Source organism: Cimex lectularius, unplaced genomic scaffold (assembly GCF_000648675.2).
Source record: "Cimex lectularius strain Harlan isolate CLEC.00 unplaced genomic scaffold, Clec_2.1 scaffold143, whole genome shotgun sequence".
Classification (NCBI taxonomy): Eukaryota; Metazoa; Arthropoda; class Insecta; order Hemiptera; family Cimicidae; genus Cimex; species Cimex lectularius.
Genome location: NW_019392714.1, coordinates 903,995 through 928,960, shown reverse-complemented (window position 1 = coordinate 928,960; position 24,966 = coordinate 903,995). Strand labels below are relative to the sequence as shown.

At 36.1% G+C, this 24,966-nt stretch overlaps 1 protein-coding gene across 4 annotated transcripts in view; it reads left to right on the top strand.

The window, feature by feature from the left end:
* Positions 1 to 24,966, top strand: part of LOC106672764 (homeobox protein OTX2-like) — a 60,155-nt gene that overhangs the window by 20,361 nt on the left and 14,828 nt on the right. For 2 of the 4 annotated variants that reach the window (XM_024226482.1, XM_024226481.1), the window contains exons 2-4: positions 1,578 to 1,616; positions 20,321 to 20,457; positions 20,528 to 20,688. In XM_024226482.1, coding sequence (XP_024082250.1) covers positions 1,591 to 1,616; positions 20,321 to 20,457; positions 20,528 to 20,688 — 324 coding nt within the window. In that variant the 5' untranslated portion in view covers positions 1,578 to 1,590. Of the gene's footprint in view, positions 1 to 1,268; positions 1,500 to 1,577; positions 1,617 to 20,320; positions 20,458 to 20,527; positions 20,689 to 24,966 lie in introns of all 4 variants that reach the window. The other 2 variants (XM_024226483.1, XM_014404431.2) reach the window with 2 other exon arrangements.

Sequence of the window (24,966 nt, the reverse complement as noted above, 5' to 3'; positions counted from 1 at the left end):
CTGGTTTTGTGTAATTTTGCCGTACAGTCGTGAGACAGATCAGACACTTGTAGAATACATTATTTCTTATATATTTTCATACAGATTCCCCTCCTATCCTCCATTTGATCCTAATAGCGTTTTGATCTTTATAATATTTTAAGTCCATATTTTGTTAATATATGATTGTTCCCTTTGACTCGTTAACAAGATTATATGGTTAGAGAGGTTTATATAGCTAAACCATCTGAAGGTGGAGAGAAGAATCTGACAGTCCAAAACTATCGGGAACGATCAAACTACAGATCAAGCTTTTCTGAAATATAAAGAAAATTTATGAAAAAAAGGACTTTATCGATTAAGTATATCGAATTATCAATAAAAATCCTCTCCAAATCGTGTGTTTTATTGTTGACGAGTACTCGCATTCTTGCTAGGATTTTTCACGGGCGAGTGAATAAAGAGAGAATTGGCGTTGGCAGAGAGGAAAGCGATGAATGGGCTCCTCAAGTACAAATTGTTCCCTTCGTTCCTCGGCATTGTGTTGAAGTACTACAGATATTTACTTTAGGACTGCTTTGTTCTCTTATACTTGAGCATTCACGCTATATTGCACCTGAGGTAAAGAAACCCACTTGACTGTTCTTCGTCTCCACTCAACAAATTATCGGACGGATCCTACGAGATGCAGACACCTGCTGTCAATCTGATTCTACCCCAATTCATCCCAATGTCGAAATTGTCTTTAACTTTAACTCCGTATTGAATGTCGCACATTCGATACTCAGTGTAAAAAGAAGGGGGTGGTTTATATTAAATGCCGTGAGGATTAGGTCTACAGAACTTTAACACAGCTGTCCAACACCCCTCTCAAATGTTTCAGCCCCTACAGATGCCTTCTGGAATTATGTTTGCCCAAAGGATTTGCTTACCAAATCCGAATGATAGTGGCGCAGAATTAGTTAACACCAACGATATTGTATTACTTTCCCCTGTGGAGTTATGCGAACATGGAAATATTTACCCAACCAACAATTGTTGCATTGGCAGTTATTCTTTAAGTTTCATACAAAAGGCAAGCTTTTGGTTTAGAATTATGTAAACTACAATAACCAAATTATAAATAACGATAGGGATTAGTCTGGCCAACATTGATCGACTCTATTTATAATCAAAATCAGTAGATAGTCTTAGTTTTTGTGGGCATATATATATATATACATGTACACATTGAGCCATTTTTAAATTTTATTTTTTTTTATTTAGCCAAATAAATATTTTCTTTTCAGGAGTCAAATTATAATTAAAACAAACACAAAATGTCAGTTGCATTTACGAGAAGCTCGGCAACCCGGATTGAAACGTCGGCAGCGATGTGAACAACGAAAAATATTTTCTCGTTTCTATGATCCAACGAATCAAAGCTTACGCCGGCTTGGCGATGAACGCTTTTTACCCAATTTTTAACTCTGCGCCCATCCTTAACACGTGATATGCAATACAAACAGGAGTTTTATTAAGTATGAGATTGTAAATATGTAAAATGTGATAAAAATTGTAAACGTTGTTTATTTAAAAAGTCATTTCTCTGTTGACAGATCCGAGGCTAAGATGTGGCCTAACAACTTGACCTCAGGGTAAGCCTACTTTTATTATTGTAATTGTTCCTAGTGTTATTCCTAGAGCTTTTATATAATATTTATCTATGCTCTTGAAACTAATAACTAGTTGTTTGTTTCTAAACTATTGCTTGTTAGGAGTTTACCATTTTGATAACATTGGACTTATACCATATAAGTATCTAGTAGTCATAATTGACCGTATTAATTATTTTAAACAATTATTCTTTTTATTTAAGGTCTTGGATGAGATGAAAAAGTTAGTGTCACGTGCGCGATTCGGACCCACGAACTTCGTCTCAGTACGCCGCAGCTTGAAATGGTGAGTTGATGTCCGATAGCTCAAATGGTTAGAGCAGCGGCATATTAAGTCGAAGGTCGTGGGTTCGAATCCCGCTCGTGACACTAGCTTTTCATCTCTATCTAGACTTTAGATAAAAAGTATAATTAATTAGAATTACAGAATACTTACTTCGCTAACAGCTCCCAATCGCCACTTCGTAAGTCGCCGAGAATCGAATCCTGATTACACGATATTTGGAAATATGACATAAAGAGGGAAAATTCATACGGTTGTAGGTTGAGATGAAGAGTTGATATCCGAGCAGATCTAAGTTACGATAGCTTATGTGGTTAGAGCAGCAGCGGATTAAGCTGAAGGTCGTGGGTTCGAATCTCAATCGTGACACTAGGTTTTTCATCTCAACCAAGACCTTAGAGAAAAAGAATAATTAATTGAACTTAAAATTCATCAAACGATGGCTTACATGCTACATTTTTTCAGGGAATTTACGAAATAATAATGGACTTGAGTTATAGGATCAAATTACTTAAAACTTAGAAAATGTAACAAGGAGAAACTTTTCATCTTCTTCCAATAAAAATTATATGTTTTAAACTTTCTTTTTCCAATATTTGTTTACAAACTGTTCAGAGGTCATCTCTTGAAGAAAATTGTGTTAATTATTATTTTTAAAAAGATGAAATTCTATAATTATTGTTTCGTCTTCTTTTTCCTACTGTCCATTTTTGAAGTGTATAGTATAAAAGCAATGTATAGAATAGGTTGATTGACTTTTCATAACATCAGAAAGATGAGATGTATAACGTATCAGATCTCTTATTATTTTCTTTTTTCCTTTATTGTTTCATAGATTTTATCAATAAACTCTCTTAGGCCATGTGGGCGAAATTTTCTCAAAACACTCCCACGAATTAGGTCTACCCTGTTGGGTCTGAATGGCGAGCTCATTCGTTTCGCAGAGCGGAACGAACTAGTTTCTTATGATCAATTGCAACCTGCCACAACTTGTAACTCGGTTCCGGAGGTGGAAAACGCTTTAGGTATCTCTTTTCAACCGGAATGAGTTAAGTGGAGTACGTTTTTGCACAATCGACTTTTTTCTTCCTGCCTTACACCTGCGTCGGTACAGGTCTAGGTACTGAGAGGAATGTGTGTGCATATTAAAGAAAGGCACACTGCATGTGAAAGATACTTCTATGTTACACAGTGATGTTTGAAATAATGCATTCTGTTGATAAAGTAGCACAACGATATATACACCAATACATCCATTTCATTTACACTAAAGGTTAAGGGATGCGTGTGCGCTGAACAGAAAAAAAAATATATTACGGTTTTTATGAGTATAATTGCTATATTGGAAATCCGCCCAAAAGGAAAACATTAACACAATCAAAAAGAATGTTCACTACTCCTAAAGCGAAAATTATCTAACTCCTTCGGCTTGGACAAAGTTCATAAAATTCTCATGTGCCATCTTCACCAATCATCGTCTTTGCTATGTAGTTCATATTATTTAGGATCGTGTACGAGTATTGGTCGGAAAATGAACAATAATATGTTCCCAGTTGTTTCTAATCCATTACATTAACTGTTTAAATTAAATCCTGAAAAGATATTTATCTTTGCATAACAATGATCAATTTATATTATCCACTGGATGATGGAATGAAACATCGCATATTCCGTTACTACTAAATATAATTTTCCTCCACATTTTCCATTCATAGAGAAGGGATTATTTATATTTTCTCCTGCTGTACATAATTGGCAAAGAATGATGACTGATGACCGACTGCCTATATGAACACCTATGTGTTTATGAAAATATTGGTCAAAACCCCTCCCACCAAAAAACAAAAAAACTCTGGCTGTACAAACCTTAATTCATGCATCGCATTCATCATTTTGTTAAAAATAAATTATAAAATAAAACTGTTTTGCTATGTTTTACTACCTTTTCATTTAATAAACAATATTTATAAAAAGATAGTAACTGGCGCTATTGTTGATAATTATATATAGATACAAACTTATAAATTTCATTATTATTCGAAGATCGTTAGATGCGGTCTGGTGTGACGTAGGTTTTAGAAAAACATTTTCCTTATTGTGCCAACGTTTCGATCTTTATTGAGATCATCTTCAGGGCTCGAAGTGTTTCTTTTCTGTGTTATTGTGTCATTTTTCTGTGTCGCGATGAGAGTCACATCTACATACAAGAATGACACAACTACGCAGAAAACAAACACTTTGAGCCCTGAAGATGATCTCAATAAAGATCGAAACGTTGGCACGATAAAGAAAATGTTTTTCTAAAACCTACGTCACACCAGACCGCATCTCACGATCTCCGGATAATCATTAATTATTTCAAGCAAAAAGGCTTTTTTAACTCCTTCCTGGAATCCAAACAAATTTTTCCATTTTGTCGATTTCGATCTAGATTAAATTAATTCCCTTGTGAAGATGTGGGTTTCTTGGTTAATAGATCTGCTGTCACTTATGAAGGTGTTTCTGATGTGGTCGAATTGACTCGGGTGTTCCTTAGGGCTCACACATCGGGCCAATTTTATTTTTGATTTTCTTCAATGATATTACTAGGGGTTATTAACAATCGTCATTTAGCTGATAATTTAAAGTTGTTTAAGGAAATGGATTGTGGGAGTGATTCTTCTTCAAGAGAGCTAGATGCATTTGAGAACTGAGGCCGATTAAACAAGTTAGACATTATTGGTGAAAAGTGTAAATTTTACTGCTTCTCCAGTAGGCAATAGTTCCAAAATCATATAGTATTAACTTTCGCTATACTACCAATGGAAATGTTATTGAAGAGGACACCAAAGTTTCTAATATTGATGTTATTTTCAACTCCGACGGTGATTTCCCAGACCACTTTGAAACCACAAAAAAAACCCTATAGTAATCTTGGTTTTATTAAGGGAATCACTCGTACTTCACCAATCCCTTTGCATTCAAACTCCTCTTCAGTCCTTGTTAGAAGCCATATGGAGTATGCAAGTGTTGTTTGGTTTTCTGTTAATCGATGTGATGTGGACAGACTTGAGAGAGTGCAAACATAAAGAGGTGCAATATTTAGTGTTAAAAATCTGGGTATCATCGGGTAGGAGGGAGACTTGTCACACTGCGATGAACTTAAAGCTGTTGAGGCTGGATATTCTAAACCTGCGTAGAGTTGCCGGTTCGCTCACTTTTGTTGGAGAGTTCTTAATTGTGACATTGATGCTCCTATGTTGGTCTCCTCCTTTCATTTGAATGTTCCGAATCAGCACTTAAGAAACTTTAACCTCTTTCATGTGCCTTTCATAGAACTAGTTGAGGGTCTTCCGCGTGTATTCCTCGCCTAGTTCGACTTCTAATGACTCATCACATATTGGCGATCCATTTTTTCATAATCATAACGTGTAAAAACGTATACGTATTTTTATAATTACATTAAATGTAAATGTACTTTTATGTCTAGTTTTGAAATTTTATTTTTTTTATGCTGTAATGACTCTCTACAAATTAATTTTTAAAAAGTAAACTCAATCTTTTACTGGGGTATAAAACGAGTTTTTGCTTAACTTTAATTAAATGCTTTGACATGTTTACAGAAAAAGCTGGAAATTTTAAATATTATTACTTTTTTACGTAAGGGAAATTTTTATTTTTATTTTACTATGATATAGAGGTGTTACAGGGTTAAATTTCAATATATGGTGTGTTCACTAAATAAATCGTAGTTCAGTGCCACCAGAACGAGGTTTCTAACTTGTCTCTTTCTTGAGATATTAACATTTTTGTAATTTTAGACTAAAATGAGATTTTTTAACATAAAATCGTAATTTCTCAATTTTATCATCATTAAAAAACAAATCTGACTTTTATTTCGCAAACTACATTAAATTTTCCATAAGATAACGAGATTTCCGTTGAAAAAATTGCCCTTCCGAATACGGAGTTGCCGCTCAAAGAAAAACAAATAGCAAAACCAATTTGTTTGTGGAAATACTCAATTATGGCTCTTACAATGATTTTTCCATCAAAATTTTCGGGGATTTCACAAAAGTTGCCTTATTTTATAGTATTCTAAGAACAAACTCACTTTTACATTTTTTAGAACTTTTCGTAGTGAAATCTCTTTTGCAATGTTGTAAAACGTGATATCGAACCGAATAAGAGCAGCAACCCAAGAACATCGTACATGTCATATCACAAACATTTATCAGTTGGTAAAATCGAGATTTCACTAAGAAAAGTTCTAAAAATTGTACAAGTGAGTACGTCCTTGGAATACTTATAAAATAAGGCAACTTAGGTGAAATCCCCGAAAATTTTGATGGAAAAGTTATCTCAAGATGTATGAGCCACAATTGAGTATTTTCTAAAAACCATGGGTGTTCCATTTGTTATTCTTTGAGCGGCTACTGTCATACTAAAAACATTTATCAGTTGGTAAAATTGAGATTTCACTAAGAAAAGTTTTAGAAAATGTACAAGTTTCCTTGGAGTATTCGGAAACGTGAATTTTTCAACGGAAATGTTATATTGTGGAAAATTTGATGTAGTTTTCAAAATAAAGACCAAATTTGTATTTTAATGACGCTACAGTTTAAAATTAACGATTTTATGAAAAAAATGATTTTAGACTAAACGCACAAAAACGTTAATACCTCAGGAAAGAGGCAAGATAAAAACCTCGTTCTGGTGGCACTGAACTTACGTTTTATTCAGTGAGTCCACCTTTCGTCATCTCATCATCATCATTATATATATGAGAAACAAAAAAGAAAAGATAAAAATCAAATTAACTAAGGAGACCGCAGTGGCCGAGCCGCATCCGGCTCGTATTGCCAGCTAGCAGTTCTGGGTTCCAATCCCGGCATAGCCTATGGATTTTTAATTGTGAATAATATGGGTTGTTGGGGTGTTGTATCCCAACCGAACAGGAATTACTTTAGTTTATAACAGTTAACTTGCGAGGAGTCTTTTAAATCTGAACCTTAATCGTAGAACATAAAAATATAATTTATTTTGTTTTTAAAGTCATTAGAACTTAATTCTATTAATAATATTAAGTTGTATACGTCTGAATGCAAGTGGAATTTTGATCAATATTTTGGTTTGAAAGGAGGGTAATTAAAAGGTTAACAGGTTATCAGAAGACTGAGAGATTCATAAAGGACACGTCCTTTTTTTAAAAAAAGGATTGAACTCCATACTCACTCCATCATTCATAAGTTCTATTAAAGGACACGTTGTACCCAAATTGAATTAAAATGTCTCTCTATAAAAATAAATTCAGAAAATACTTTTATTAGTTAATTGAAGTTTTACACCTAGTCTTAATTTGTTAATATAAAAGAAAAAGTAGGTAATTTAAACTGAAGTTACATTTAAGAAAAACGATAATAGAGATTAATCCGACTGCTAAGGACAGGCTATATACCTAAATCGATTAGATTATGTTTAAGGAAGCAACATTATTTTCATAATTTTGATGAAACTGATTTTAACTCCTGTTCCAGAAATATATACTCGGATGCAGATTGGAAAATAAATCGAGGGCGTATCAAAGCGTAAACAGAGGTCGTTACATAAAGAAGTGAAAAATACACATGCTCAAACTAATAAATGTATAAAAAGCAGATCATGATTGCATCTCCAGTAGCTGTTAAAGGCCCTTGAAGGAGACAGTTTGAATCAATCCCTTCTGAATGAGCTGAAACCCCCTGAAACATCAATCCCTTCTAATCCTTGGATTTGCGGGCCAGCGTCGAGTTCATTACGGGACCGCAAGTAACCCGAGTGTAGAACAAACAACAAGGAACTTGTGGAGATATTAAACCCACAGCAGGTGGCTCTAATATTAGACGTTATTACGTCTCGATCGTTTTGTTTGCCGCGATCCTCCGGGCTTACGGCTGTTTGCGTTTCTCGGGGCTGAACTCGAGGAATTGATGCCGTCGAGGGATGCCCCCCGGGACGCTTTTCCAAGCTCTTATCCAACAAGGGTCCTCCAAAACTCCGATTGGGCTTTGCGGTCGGACCGACTTGAAAGCCTTCCGGGGGGAGGGAGCTTTATTTCGTAGTTTCCAATTCGCCAAGCATCCCGCGTTCGCTCGGTCCATCTGCAAACATCACTTGAAAATGCCGTTCAAACAATAACGCTAGATCAAGTTAGAAAGGTATCGGACTTCACATTATTATAGTTATTACAAGCAACGAGGGGTAAAAAACTTCAAAAGTGAATCTCGGATTTGACCAGGACCGACATGTGGCATATCGCATACCCACAAGAAAAGTTCACAAGTCAACAAAAGAAACTTTTAGAGCACAGACAAATGAAAGTTTACTTTTTTTACCTATGTATTAAGTACAGGTCTTTACGTTGTCGGCAATAAAAACTGTCATGATCCATCGTGTTTCGTTTCTCCAAGTTTTAAGCGAAAACACAAAACTTTAAAAATCTACCCCTAAAAGAACAACTCGTTTTAGTTCTGCCACTTTTCTTTCATATATTGGCTCTCAGTAATTTAAGCTAGTTTGTTTGCTCCTACAATAATGGTGCTCAATAAAGCAATGTAAGGAAATTAATTTCTTTGTAGTAACACACAATATACAAACCTACTAACTATAAAAACTAAAAAGTAACATCAAAGTTAATATTGTTAAAAAATTATGAAAAAACAATATTATAATTAAGAATGTTATTTTTTACGAGTGTTCGCAACAGCAGAGGTTATATCACCCTCGGTGTGCCGGTGTTTTTGAAAAAAAGCCCATTTGTAAGTATGTCGGGTTCGAATGAAGGGCCGCTGGATTTGAACCCGGGACCTTTACTTTACAGGGGTTAGCGCCGAGTCACGCCTAAACAGTTGCGGCCACCGGCGCCCAAAGATTGTTATTAAAATAAAAGAAATGAAACTAAAATAATTTAAGAATACTCCAGATCGAGGTATGGTCTTGAAGAAAAAAAGCAAATTCAGTTGTTACTGCCAAGCTTTGGACTTATTTTAAGGTCATCATCAGGGACTATATCAATTTCACATAACGAAAAACATTTGCACACTTGATTAAAATCGTTTTTCATAATGTGAAAATGTGACTCCGGTACAGCAAAAAATCCTTCACTACACAAGAAAAAAAAAACTGACAACCCAAATGTACCATATTTCCTGATAAATTCTGACACCGCTGCTTTAAAGCCCGACACAGAAATAAGATATGCCTCTTTTGGCGAATGGTGACGGACAGTACGTTCTCGCCAATTCAAAAGGGGAGATAGTGCTACCTAGCAGTTATGAGTCCACTCATAATGATGTCATTTATCATATAAAATCGCACACCCGAATCCTTAAATAAAGGCCCTAAATAATCCGGTTTTTAGAATTTTTCGACTTGTGTCACTTTTCTTATGTGACACTTTCTTCTTCATACTAAACTCTTACACACTGATCACGGTCAGACCAATTTAATCTGTGGTGTTATTGTGTTTGACGTCTTTTTTCGGATTTCAGCAGTCAAATTGGAATGAGATACACCGAAGATACCAAAATTAACAAATTACATTATAACAAATTATAACTAGAAAAGACCGATATCCAAAAAATAAACGCTGCCTGTTTGAATTTGTTGAATCTGTTTGAATTGTGAAATTGTTTATTTAGAAATTTAAGCTGCCCCAAACCTTACTACAAATAACATTAAAATGTGCCGGCGTGTTTCTGTTCTTAAACAAATTCATGTTGTCTGTCAAATAAAGAAGCAGTGCCACGAGAAAAGCATGTGAATGATCTACATTTCCAATTAATTGTCATATTTCATCTAGAAATTCAGTAGATTTCACACAGACCCGCTCTGAAGACGGCGAGAAGCCACAACCACAAACCAAAACAACAAGGCAAAATAAGATCGGAAATGAGTTTGGTACATTTTTATAAGCTTTTACAGCTTTTAAACATTTAGTATCGGTGTGTCTCACCTAATTGAAGGTTGCAATTTATTTTCTCCATATAGAGAGCGCGTTGGAATTATGCTTGAGCGCGGCAGCGACTATCGGGGCCCATGTTCCAATTCTTGGAGGAAACAGGGTTGTTTTATTGTGTAGTACTGATAGTTTTATGTCTCTAGCGTGTATTGAGAGAGAATATATTTATTGGCGTGAATGTCTAATATGAGAGAGCCAATGACGGAATATCGAGTATAAGAGAGACCCCATCGACCCTCCATTACGTTAGTTCTACATATCTAGTATTTCACCACTCTACGGGGCATCGATTTATGAGGTTTTGAATGTAGTGCTGTGGAATATTTTCATCCTCCTTCAACAGTGATAATCTTTATTCTCTGGCATCACTTGGCGACTTTTTTCCTCTATGGCAACTCAGTCCGATAGGTGTTCGATAGGGTTTAAGTCGGGACTACGTGCTGGCCACTCCAAACTTTGAATTGAAGCCAAGTCGTCACTCTCATAGCTTGTGAACCATTGCATTATCATGCATAAAAATAAAACCGTCGGTAATTAGTGGCATATAATAACTTCTTCTGTTAACACATCTTCAAGGTATCGTGCAGCTGTTAGGGAAACATCGATGAAGATCAAGTTCGTGCGACCTTCCATAGAAATGCCTGCCCAAACCATATCACACCACCAACAAGCTTCTCGGAAGTGGAAAAGTTGCAGGGATATATCGCTCTCCTGTTCTTTTCCAAACCCTCTCTCGGCCATCAGGGGACCTCAAACAAAACTTTGATCATCCGGACATAAGATTTTATTTCAATCTTGATGTGATTTATTACGAAACTTAACCGAGATGTTCTGCGCTTTGTCAGAAGCTCTGACCAAGGGTAGGCCTTCTCGCACCTAATCCATCTTCTGAAAGTCTTCGGCTTACAGTGCGTAAACTGACATTAACATTTCTAAGTTGCTACCAACTTACTGTCAAGTTACTTGATCTAAACAGTGATGGAATGTCGATTACGTAGTACATTCAGAACAATAAACGATCATCTCTCTGACTACTATTTTCTTATGGCGACCTGATGCATGCCTTCTTGAGTAACCTCAAGTATCTTGGTAGTGATGGAAGACCCTTCGGACAGTGGTTCTTGGAATGTTAAGCACCCTGGCAATATACGCTTCTTCCATCTTTTAACAATGATATGATTCTAGCCGAATCTGTATCACTTAAAACCATCACTCACATAAATTTGAAACACCAACACCCGAGATGGGTAATTCTCGAGACCTGCTAGTAATTTACTGTAAAATACCAAAGGTGGAATTGCCTACTCGTATACTGCGAGAAGTGATAGGCTCAACAAATCAGCAATCAGTAAACATTTAGTATCATTCGGGTAATTTCAGCACCCTAGTGTTTCTATCAAGACATTTACGAAATCTGATTCGGAAGGAAAAGAATCACAGCCTTGCGAGGTTGGGATTTCGCTTTAATTTTCTCGCTTGGAGGTAGTCAGAGAAGAAGGGGGTCCCGAAAAAACGACAAAGGTCGTAAAAGCCCAGTACATTCACTCCCCCGGCAGGTAAAATGGGGTGCATTGTACCGTTCGGAATCAATGACAAATTTCATCACCTGCAGAAAAAAAAAATGGCAACCCACAGACATACCCGTCGCGCCTGGTTTATTATAGAAAATACGGCGTGCCAAAGGGTGTCGGGATCAACGAATAAAGAATACGAACTGCCTTTTTTTTACATTTTAAAAACTTTCTTTGTTGATAAACATCTTGCAAGGAATCCCCTTACCTTTTAAAAAATGGGCAGCAATTTTTCAAATTAACGGTGGAAATCCATATGTAAATTACCAAACTACTCATTATATAAATATAGTTAAATATTTAACATTTTTGCCTCTAAATCTACCTAATTTTTCCTATAATTTATATCGTTCTTCTAATTCTTCCTTAAACTCCTGGATTTTATGACAAGTAAGAATAATTCTTTAATACCAATTTCATATAGACGAATTCTCGCCTACAGATTTAGTGGTTAATTCTTGAATGCCTTAGAATAAACATTAAATTTGTTTATTTTTTATTAACGCTGGTGAATGCTGGTTTATTTATAAAAATATTTTGGATAATACATTGATATGTACAATTTTATAGGTAAAATACATAAATATTTCAGATTTTGTTTTATTGCAGTTAATTCATTTCGATTTACAGTGAATTGATATACTCACTGTATCAATTATTCACTATTAAATATATCTATATGATTACATAATTCGTTTATTTTCTAGAAAATACACCGGAATACCCTATGACAAGCAGGCAATACTGTCATAAACGGTGGTTCTTGTCTGGATCCCCGGACACGTCGGGCTGGAGGGTAATGAACGTGCGGATGAGGCGGCAAAGGCCGGGACGTCCCACCCTCCAGACCGGACCATCGAAACCAGGCCTTTTGACGCCAAGCTAGCAGTAAAGAACATGAAAAAAGAAAGATGGCAACGTCAGTGGGCCGGGTCGTCCGAGAGGCTTTTGCGCATCGCGATTCGTAAATGGCTCCCCGAGAACTGGAGCCGGAAACAAGGAATCGTCCTTACGCGATTAAGAATAGACCATACGCGGTTGACACATGGGCACCTGCTCTTGGGCCGAAGCCCGCGCAGGTGCCCCTTATGCAGAGAAAGGTTCCTCGACGTGTCTCACATACTGGAAACATGTCATGCCTTGGCTCCCTGTGTAGGCATGCCATCCAATCTGAAAATGGTACTCGAGCACTGCAGCGGGTTTCTGGTCCCCTGTTCCGCTTTCTAGGGGAAATTGGCTTTTTTTATTGTATATAGTCTTATGTGTTGTGTGTCTATATGTTTTATCTGCGTGCATGTATTTATTAGCGTAAATGGCGAGGGTTGAGGGTGAAGTATAACGTCATCATCCCCTCGAACGTTGAGATGTGTTCGGGGTCGATGGCGGAATATTTATAAAAGTACTCCATCGACCCCAATCTAGATTAGTTTGAGTATAGGTCGGTGGAGGAATGAGTATACTGTATGGATGTATTTATGTGTATGAATGTATTTATTTGTATGAATGTAGTGTTTGAAAGGGTAAATAGAATATAGCCTTAGTTGGGGGCTGAAATGACGTAGATGTCGGAAGCCCCAGACAAAAAAAAATACTGTCATACCTTCTTTATACATAGTTTTTACTAATGTTGAATCGTTAATATGGACTTATTTTTAAAGCAAAATACGTGTTAGATACTTGTGTAACTACAAATTTGTCTGCTTAGTAATTTCCTCTTTTCCATGCATTCTGCACCCTTCCACATTCCAAAAGAAATTATAAAATCCTCCCTCCCAAAAAAGACTATTTATCGTAGAAATGTACACGTCTAGGATTACTTATTAATAAGTAATGTGTATGTCCTATAATAAGCATCACTCTGTGCCTATAGGTTTGTTAGCAAAACTGTAAGACTGACAATAAAAAATATATAGCAATAAGACACGATGATAATTCTATATAATTTTTATTAATTCATTGATTATGAAAAATGTCTAACAATAAACAAAATCTACTAATTAATCTATTCCAGTGTGTTCTTCGTTTTCTTGATTTTTTTCTACAACTTACAATTTATTTTCAAGTAGTTCACTTCTTAAAAAGCATTTTAACATACAACTTGTTTATTAAATTCATAAGGCGAGAATGCTCTATATTATAAGAAGACAATCAAGCTCATCGGGCATCACTTTTATTTTCAAGACCATGTTCTTTCAGATTGGTATTTGATTATCAGACTTTTAGAACTTAAACCATCATGATTTAATACATTATTATTTTTTACAAATCTTAAAAACTTTATACTACGTGTAAATTGTACGCTGTCATAAAATAGCATAGAATGTCCATGTTCTTAAGTTTTAACAAGTTTATTAAAAATTAGAACATTTAAAATTATCCCGCACTAATATTTTATCTATAAATATTAATTATATTTATAATTATATTAATTATAGTTATAATTTTATTTATCAAATATATATAAAATATTTATTATTAATGTTTATATATATTAAAATATTAAAACACAGTGACTTATTTCTGTATGGGGTTTTAGTCAAATGATACAATAAGTTAACTAATCTAAATCAAAAAATTTAATTTGCCTTTATAGATAGATCATTTCGTAGATCTCGCGGCCATCGCCTCTTCTGTAGGCGAGGAAGGTACAAGAGAATATGTGAAATGCGAGTTGTAGGATTGGCTGGGGGTGGTTTTATGAAATTTTCACGGGAGCAGATTTCATCTTGGACGAATGGAATGTTTACGTCTGTATGTGTAGTTTCGTTTTGTACATAAAATACATACAATAATGTATCAAGGATTTTTGGTAAGATTAAAGATTGGGCAGTTTGGATGAGGCGGATGTTGGAAAGTTTGACTGAACTGTTCATACACTTCCAGTCCGTAAGTCCATATCGGCATAACTGTAGTGTTGTATATAGCAGCCTTTTAGTTTTAAAGGTATGTCAGAACAGAAATAGAGCAAGAGCCCTGTATCGTGTCATAACTTATTGACGTTTTAATCGTATGTGAGGACTCCACGTCAAATCTTGTCGATGTACAGCCCGATGTACCGCACTTTCCGCAGATGGGAGGAGAATATATTTAAGTAAACTGGTGAGGGGATCTTTGTACGGAAAGTAAGGGTGGATTGATATTAAACTGTATTATTTTCTTTTCACGCCAACACTCTAGTAGTATGAGGTGTGTTGAAGGTTTCTAATGGAAATGACATGGTAGGACAGGAGTTACTAGAGAGGATTGCTGTATCGTCTGCAAATGTGAGTGTGATGTTAGAGGATGAGATGGAATGTCAGCTGTATAAACATTGTATGTTTAGTGTGCGGACCCGAACGCTACCCTGAGGAACCCCAGATATTCTGAGAAGGAATTGCCTTCAATGACTCGGAAGAACGGATCAGTGAGATAACTGTGCAGTATGAGATAGTTGGTGGAGGGATGAATGCCCTTGAGCATCAACAGCAAGTCCGGGTGCCAAGCTTGATGAAAAGTTCGGCTTAAGTCAACAAAATAGAAAACAGTACTTCCCTAACTCAAGAAAGTAGGAGATAATGTCTACCACATAATGGCACTTTGATAGTTTAATGGCAGATGTGAAAACCAAATTGATGGGCGGGGGTTATATTTTGAGATTTTATTATTAGAAGAATTCTTTTTAACAGGAGCTTTTCTAAAATTTTATCCAAAATGGGTAGTAGACCTATTGGCCTATGTGAAGTAGTACATAAGTATACGAGTGCTATAGGGAATAAGTTGTACGACAAACAGAATTAAATAAGTATGTAATGAATATGATAACTTTTTAGAGTAGGTGTTGGATAGATGTGGATTTTAGGAGTAATGAGGTCAAAACCTGGAGCTTTCTTTTATTTGAGATGGCACAATGAACGTCAGAAGGTGAAAAAGCTTTAGGAGGGAGGGATAATGGATAGGAGAGTGTAAATATTTCTCGATAACTGTTGTGAGTAAGTATGGTCTATGATGTTGGCATATGGGGTGAAAACTGTGGTCAGGTAAAAGGCAAAAACATTCGATTTCTCCTCGTCTGCCTGCCAACTGCCGTCGAATTGGCGAAGCGTGATAAATATTGTGTGATTGCGATTTGTTATCTGATATCACCAATTTTCGGACAATCGCATTGAGGTTAAATATGGTCAATTATTCCAAGGGAGTTTTCCCGTCCTAACGACACCGACCTCAAGGTCCCAGGTTATGGTTATTATTGACTCGTCAGCGGGATATAGGCGTATCGCGATAATTGTGAAGGCGTGGGTTTTGACAAACGCGAACAATAAGAGAGCAGCTGGCTCCGCCGGGGTTCCTTCATCAGGTGACGAGGGTCCGACTGTTTGACAACCGCATACACACCCGCCCAATATCATGGGCCCAATGTCAACACACAATGACACAATGCGCCATGAGACTTGTCACTTAACATAAGTTCGCTCCTCCCTTCCAGTTCATTGTTACACATCCTCGGAGATAGGAGGCCAAGAAGACTTGTAAAGACCCCGTGATATTATTTATTTTCAATTTTTTTTATAAGGCTTATACTGAAAAAACAAACCGCTTTCAGAATTCGTGGAAACTTCTGAAGAACGAGTACTGAATAGTTTATTGTAAGATTTCCTCTTGGGTTCTTCAGGGAGATTAATCTGCAGTATAATGTATATATGGTATACCCGCTTTGGGTCTGGGCACTCCAAAATGATCAGAAACGATCAAACTATAAAAAAGTTTATATCAACTCACTTTACAGACCGCTTAGATAACCACGTTTCTAAAAAAAGGGAAGTATGTTTTTCCATTTTTTGTCATTTTCCATTTTCGTAAAATAAAATGATATTGAATAAAGATAAGGGCGATATTACACACACAACTGGGTACAATAGTATTAAAAGTCGTGAGATCGGTCTGGTGTGACGTAGGTTTTAGAAAAACATTTTCTTTATCATGCCAACGTTTCGATCTTTACTGAGATCATCTTCAGGGCTCAAAGTGTTTGTTTTCCGTGTAGATGTGTCATTATTGGGTGTCGTGTTAAAGTACAGACCGCGTCCAAATAATCATTAACTAACCACTAAACACACATGTTTACAAATATAACAAAGATTGGACAATTAAAAATTATATGATAATAAAAATATTTTATCATCAAAACAACCGAAATAGATTTAATTTTGTTCCATCTTGCTTAGCTAACCCAGCGATCTAGGTTGTTGACAGCAAGAAACCAGTGGTTGGTGATCCAAATTGGTGACAATGTGGTTGCCGGGCTATGAATCTGTAATTTAACCGACCACTTCGATCTACTATCCAAGACTAAACGAACAAGGATAGGAAGGCCAAAATAATCGATTCCGACCAAATTACAACATCCTGTTTACACATCAATGTAATTAATGGAGGTTGATATTACGTCATAACCAGGGTCTTATTGGTTTTGTTGGTCCGAACCATCGGGTAATGAGATGCCTAAAATAACAACGAAATTGTTTACAGATTAGCGTAATTAACGGAGATGTTGTTGAGTAGATGAACGAACGATTTTACGAGAGATTAAAAAAAGGAATAAGAGGATGGTCTAAAGCAAAGAAAATCGTTTTAATTAAGGAGCTCTCGGTGATTACATTATCATAATCGGAGAATTAAATACTGTATTAATATAAAAAATAATCCATTATATTTCGTGGACCGATTGACTAAATAACTTCTTTCAATTAATTGATCTTTATGTAAAGCTAGTGTCACAAGCGGGATTCGAACCGACGAACTTCGGTTAAATACGCCGCTGTTCTACCACAGGACTATCGTGACTTCGATCCTCTCGGACAACAACTTCCCATCTGAACCTACCTTTTGAATTTTCCCTCCTTTTTACCATTTTTCAAATGTCGTGTAATCAGGATTCGATTCCCGGCGACAAATGAAATGGCCACGGAGAGCTTTAATAAGATATATGTAATTAAGATATACTTCGTTTTATTTATTAACACCATTATATTTCGTGGTCCGATTGATCAAATAACTTCTTTAATTTAATTAATCTTCATGTAAGGTATTGGTTGAAATAGAGAGGTTCGAAGTCGAAGTGGTTCGAATCCCGCTCGTGACACTGATTTTTTTATCTCAACCAATACCTCAGCCAATATTAAGATTAATAATAAAGTTTATGAAACGAAAGTAGAGTATTCGTAGGGTCTCCATTATCCCCACTTTGGCCGAAATATTTATGGCTAACTTTGAAAAAAGTCTTTTCAAATAAAATATGTTATTAAATTATAAAATTAATTAAATATGTCCTTTTTTGGAAACTCTATGACGATGCTATTTTATGCATATGGTCGGGAACATTAGAGGATCTCAAAGAATTCCTCCAACTAATTAATTCTCTACACCGTATTATAAATTTTATATTTGAAATAAATAAAGGTGGTTGTTTAAACTTTTTAGACTTAAAACTGTCCATAATAAAAAACCTAATTGAAAGAGACATATATAGAAAACCCACAACTACAAACAGCATGATACTAGTAGATTCTTCTCACCCATGGACCCAAAAAGCAGCTGGATACGTTTGGCTACACATATGTGTTCTTTAGTTGTTGTTTAGTTTTATAGTGAACTATGTTTTATATTGAAACATTTCAGTTCATATTTAAGTTTATAAGAGTGAGGACCTGCGAAATTAAATAAGTCCAAACTACATTTTCGTCCAACTTAGTTGTTCGAACTAACAACTTGTCCTTTCAGGACTTTATTGTAAGTCGAAATAAAAGCGCTTGTTACACGTTGGCATAGATTTTAATGGAAAATATTTCGAATAAATTTGCTTTATTTTCTAAAAATTAAAAATGGTTTTGACAGTCTTTTTAAAACCTGCATTATTTTTGCACCAGCCCAATAATTACAGACAACCCAATAAACTGGCAGACTTTTATTGTTTTTGCTGTTAATTTTTTTTACTTCAAAAGTGATATCTTTTATGAAGGCACGTTTTTCTACATAGTTACAAATGGTAAACCTGTCAAACACAAAAGGTCAAGGCAAAAAATCAAAAGTAGACTGCCAATCGGCCGTAAAAAAGTAGGTGCCGTCGTTCGAAATAAGTCAAAACCGGTCAAGTATCAGCAACAATAGTGAGCAAAGGGTGGCAGAAAGGGGCCAGATGTGTTTGGGGAAGATAGGCCGAGGTCAGATTTCACGTCTCTTTAACGTTTAGGTTTTCCGAGGCAATGGGCGGCCAATTATCCCGGTCGTTCGGGCGTGAAATGAGGGTGTCAATACAGGGAGAATACTGTGCCAGAATGGAATCCGCAACAGCAGCAGCAGGATAGCCGACCCCCCGCTAGATCAACAATCCCTTGTTTGCTCTTACACGCGCCATCTGTAATACATCCGATTTTAAAGAAACAATTCAACGAAATGAAAACAATTACAAAAACATGTAAACTATATGTGAAGAGCGCTTAAATGATATAAAACATAAAACAACAATCTGAGAAGTCGTTTTGGATAACCATTCTTGCAAAATTTCTTATTGAAGTCTACGAGATGATGAACCATGATCATACTTCCTTCTTGAACTCTTCGAGTTATTGACGAGGTGATAAACATTGACCATTGCTATGATATTTCCTCATGAGTTCATTCCTTTTCTTTCCTTATTTTCCGTTTCCTTATTCATGATTATGAATTAAATCCATTAGAGTTCGTGGTCCGATTGACCGAATAACTTTTTTCAATTAATTAATCTTTACGTAAGGCATTGGTTAAGATAAAAGGGGGGGGGAATTCGAAAGGTGGGGTTGAGATGGGAAGTTAGTGTCCGAGTGGATCGAAGTCACGATAACTCAAGTGGTAGAGCAGCGGCGTATTTAGCCGAAGATCGTGGGTTCGAATCTCGCTCTTGACACTGACTTTTTTTATCTCAACCAATGCCTTACATAAAGATTAATTAATATTCTAATGGATCTTCTTCTTTCTATTTCTATAATTCTATATTTTGTGTTTTCCACCATCCTGGTCTTTCTTCGTTGCTTGGTATCTCAAAAGCTTTTCAAAATTTTCGCTATTCTCAGTGGTTGCTCTGGGTTTTATTTAAAATAATATATTGGGAATGGTAATAAGTATTTAAGAAAAACCACAGATCGATCAGGTTGGTCTTGAGTATCAACGGTTCACCAAAGACTGTCATCAAATCAACTCAAAACTTCCGTACATAAACTATTCCTGTGACGTGGTATATTTATAAAATACTGCCATTATTGTGCATAAAATTGCGTTGTCATAGTCAGAATGTACCAAATTTTATTGCCGAGGTGGGTGTTCTTCGATTATTACACAGTATTCGCCGTGTCAGCTTTTCTGGGTTCGAAACCTCTCGTTTTTCTTGCAATTTTCCGCATGACAAATATTGTTAAGTAGTAGTATAATCTAGCAGTTGCACTTAAACTCTATTTTGCAAGAATTACTCTATTTTACTATGAAAGTTACGATTCCGTATAAAAGAACCACAGAAAAACATTCTAAAGATAATGTTAATAAAAACTTTTTTGGTAATTTTATAAAGTTAAATGGTTATCTAGTTATGATTGATTGAAGCACAACAGTAAGCCGGTTGAGTTTCTGAGTTACATATCTTAATAATTTTTGACCGTGTATCTCGTATATTTATGCTACCTTTGAAAGCTCATCTTCCTAAATCGTCTCTTTATTCTCGGTGTAATTTTTAACCTTCTAACTTTTGATTAAAGAGCGAAATGGAAGGGTTCGTGACAAATCCGGTAATTACCTGGTATGAACTCTATTCTTCACATATTATTTAAATGTCCCTAATGAAAAGTTTCAGTTGCAGCCCCGAGTCGGAAGTCGGCCTAGGAGGATTCGGATCATGCGGAGCGCCGACCGGAAGCTACCTCAAGTCGCAGCCATACCCGGGGACGATAGCCCTCATGGATTCGATCCATTCGTCTATGGGATATCCTAGTGAGTAGATTTCGCCCTTTATTTATTAATCTAACGACCCGGATCGACTTATTTTCCTCTCGTCCAACTGATTTAGGTATGAACCCTAGAAAGCAAAGGAGGGAGCGGACGACCTTCACCAGAGCTCAACTAGACGTACTCGAAGCGTTATTCGCCAAGACCAGGTACCCGGACATATTCATGAGGGAAGAAGTCGCCCTGAAAATCAACCTACCGGAATCTCGAGTTCAGGTCAGTCCCACAAATAACAATTCTTTATATAAAAGGAATGTGCAAATATTCTAACACCAAAGGAAAAGATACGACATGTAAAGCAATAATGTTTATAATAATCCTTATACTTAGGTTTTTACTGTCTTGATATACATTCGTAATATTCTTTAGAGATATAAATTCATTATCTGACCTCTAAGGAATTCTGACACCAAAAATTTCATTCATCCGAATTCTTTTCCGAATTTGAAGTCCAGATATTTTTACAACTTTATTTTATAATTTGAATTAGCTTAGCAGATTGTATAGGGGTTATGGGGAGGCAGGAATTTGCTTTTTCAAATTGAAAAAATATTACTTTTTAAAAAGTTTAGTTAAAGTTATATCATCCTACCAACACTATATCAACTGCAAATTTAAAAGATTAATATTTTAAAAACTATTATATATTGTCTTGATATACATTCGTAACATTCTTTAGAAAAAATCGTATTTCTTTTTTTAATAAATCAATTTTGTCTCAATCTCTCTCTTCCCGTAACTCTCCACTTCTCTCTCTCACTCACTCTCTCTCGCTTTGTCTCTCTCTCTCTCTCTCTCTCTGTCTCTCTCTGTCTCTCTCTGTCTCTCTCTGTCTCTCTCTCTCTCTGTCTCTCTCTCTCTCTCTCTCTCTCTCTCTATCTATGTCTTTCTCTCTCTGTCTCTCTCTCTGTCTCTCTCTCTCTCTCTCTCTCTCTCTCTCTCTCTCTCTCTCTCCCTCTCTTTCTCGCTCTCTCTCTCTCAATGTATCTATCGATCTATACCTCTATCTATCTACCAATCTATCTCTATCTGTATTTATCTCTCTCTCCCTCCCCCCCCCTCTCTCTCTCTCTCTCTCTCTTTCTCGCTCTCTCTCTCTCTCAATGTATCTATCGATCTATATCTCAATCTATCTACCAATCTATCTCTATCTGTATTTATCTCTCTCTCACTCCCTCTCTTTCTCTCTCTCTCAATATATCTATCTACCTATCTATCTCTATCTGTATTTATATCTTATAACAACAAATTATGTCCAGGCTCTCCCCTCCATGTTGGAGGCAGGAAAGCGAGAACGGATAGTTCAGTCTAGCCTAGGCATTCGAAGAAAAACAATAAGAAAAATAATCCAGTTAAAAGCCTGTCAAATCAGATTTGTATACACTTTGATTTTTATTAATATAAATTATTTCTGTTGTGTGGTTCATTTTCATTTATGGTTTTTTTGTTTGGTATTTTCCATTTTGGTTATCAAGGTTGTTCATTTTAATTTTGCCCCTCAGGCCCATATTATTCCCATAGTATCTTATTATTCTTATATTGTTAGTTTGTAAGTAAAGGTTCATGTTTTGTTGTTTTATATTTTTTATATAACCTATCTTGATTCGTAAGGAAATACATTTTTAGTTTTAAAGGAAACAAAATAGGGGTGTCCCTCTGCAATTGTGTTCATAAGTTATTTCAAATCAAAGTTCCTTTGATTTTGAGGCAGATCACCGGCCTCAAGGGGGTTAATCAAACCTTAAAAGACGGAATATACTCATTCCTTAAAAGACCCACAATAAATAGGTAAAGCACGCGCAGTGGAAGCGTGCTGGGCACATAACCCAGAGGTCCGTGGATCGAACCACGCTCTGCTACCACTATTTATTGTGGGTCCTTTAAGGAATGAGTATATTCCGTCTTTTAAGGCTTGATTAACTCCCTTGAGGCCGGTGATCTGCCTCAAAAATCAAAGGAATTTTGATTTGAAATAATCTCTAACGATATCTCTCTCACTATATCTCTCTTTCTCTCTATCTATTTCTCTCTCTCTCTCTCTCTCTCTCTCTCTCTCTCTCTCTCTCTCTCTCTCTCTCTCTCTCTCTCAATGTATCTATCGATCTATATCTCTATCTATCTCTCTCTCTCTTTCTCTTTCTCTTTCTCGCTCTCTCTCTCAATGTATCTATCGATCTATATCTCTATCTATCTACCGATCTATCTCTGTATCTCTCTCTCTCTCTCTCTCTATTTCTCTCTCTCTCTCTCTCTCTCTCTCTCTCTCTCTCTCTCTCTCTCTCTCTCTCTCTCTCTCTCAATGTATCTATCGATCTATATCTCTATCTATCTACTCTCTCTCTCTCTCTCTCTCTCTCTCTCTCTCTCTCTCTCTCTCTCTCTCTCTATCGATCTATATCTCTATCTATCTACCTATCTATCTCTATCTTTATTTATATCTCTATCTTTCTATCTCTATCTCAATCTCTATCTCTCTCTCTCTCTCTCTCTCTTTCTTTCTTTCTCTATATATCTATATATCTATTTGTCTCTCTCTACTCTCTCTCTATCTAGCTAGCTTTCACATTCTACGTATGTATCTAACTTTCTTTCTGTTTGCTTTATGCTATCTCAATCTTAACACAGAGGCTTTTTGTTGCGTGTTCTCTTAACGTGGCAAGTACGAGAGTCGAGCGCACAATCTCATTTAGGCATTTTCTACACTCTCGAGTGTCGAATACACCCAACACAAACCAAATTTAACGTATATGGAGCATGTTTCACCTTGACTGAAAAGTCACACTTGTATTCTAACTTACGTGTGCATAATGCCCATCATTATGTTGTAATTACTCTTTCTCTCCAAATGGCCATCATCCTTGATAGAAATAAATCGCATTTTATTCAGATTCACAAAGCATATTTCGCGTTTTAGTGGAATGCAATTATTAGTGAGAATGGATAAAGGGATACAAGCCATAAACGATCATTTTATTTTACTGTTCAAGATAGAATTTCAGCAAATTTAAGCCGTTAAGATTTTTGATAAGCAGACAATGAATATAGGAACAGAAAGGAATGAGTCAGTTAAAAGTATAATCATTCAGATATCGTGAGATGCGGTCTGGTGTGATGTAGGTTTCAGAAAAACATTTTCTTTATCCTGCCAACGTTTCGATCTTTATTGAGATCATCTTCAGGGCCTGGGATTTACAAACGTTGTTTACATTTAACAAATACATTTAGGAAGTGGAAAAATGAATTTATACAATGCAAAATATATTCTATATTCAATCAAAGCATTTCTACTCACTCAAAGTGTTTGTCTTCTGTGTAATTGTGCTATTCTTGAGTGTCGTGTTGAGAGTGCCAGTGAGATTTTGCTGTTCACTTCACACTTCACTTCAAATTCACTTTTCCACTTCCTAAATGTATTTGTTAAATGTAAACAATGTTTGTAAATCCCAGGCCTTGAAGATGATCTCAATAAAGATCGAAACGTTGGCGCGATAAAGAAAATGTTTTTCTGAAGCCTACATCACACCAGACCGCATCTCACGATTTCTGAATAATTATTAATTATTCCGTTGGCACCATAAAGAAAATGTTTTTCTGAAGCCTACATCACACCAGACCGCATCTCACGATATCTGAATAATTATCGATTAACGGTCACTAATCTCTACACATAAAAGTATAATAAAGGATGTAAAAGTTTAGTGGTCAGGGATGATTTTAGGTTGATAGAGTCCTCTCCCGTTTATTTTATTACAAAAGTCAAACAATCAAAAGCTGTTAGATTGTTTTGAGGCATGTTATCACATGATTAACGTTTTGAATTCCATTGGCTGAAAACGCCGAGGGGTGATTATGAAAATAAGAACGAGCTCGACGTCAATAAATTCATAAAACACCCTTCTCACCCCCTGGGGATAATATATCTTCCCGTTATTCATTCGGTTATTATAACTATGGATAAAGAAGTTCTTTCTGCAGCTGTGTAGCGCCCCCTCCATTTTCATATCCGAGCGGCGGTTTCGTCGTCGTCAAAGCTCCCCTCCGTTTCTGATTAATGTCTTTATCCCTGGACTCGAGTGGTTATCACGCCCTAGGCTGTACCCATAATTGGACCAATCCCATTTATTTGTTCTCATACATGCGGGTGTATTTCACGCCCGGGGTACTATCTCAGTCATACACTCACCCTCCGCCACGGCTGTCATTTTCCCTCCTATCTCCATTCCCTCAGCTAAAGACGATCAAAATTTCAAAATTCCGCTTACCATTCGTTCTAATTGGGGAGAGCACGTTTACATCTCTTTGATATCAAATATCGCTATTTATGAACGATCTCTTTTAAACCGTAAAACCTTTTTTTCTTCATAGATAAAGTTTTCCACCAGGTACCAAGTGTCCAACTAACACCTCGTATATAATACTGTGGATATAGTCCTGTTCTAGAAACCTAATCTTTTCTACTTCTAACCTAGATTAACAATTTTCCAAAATTATAAT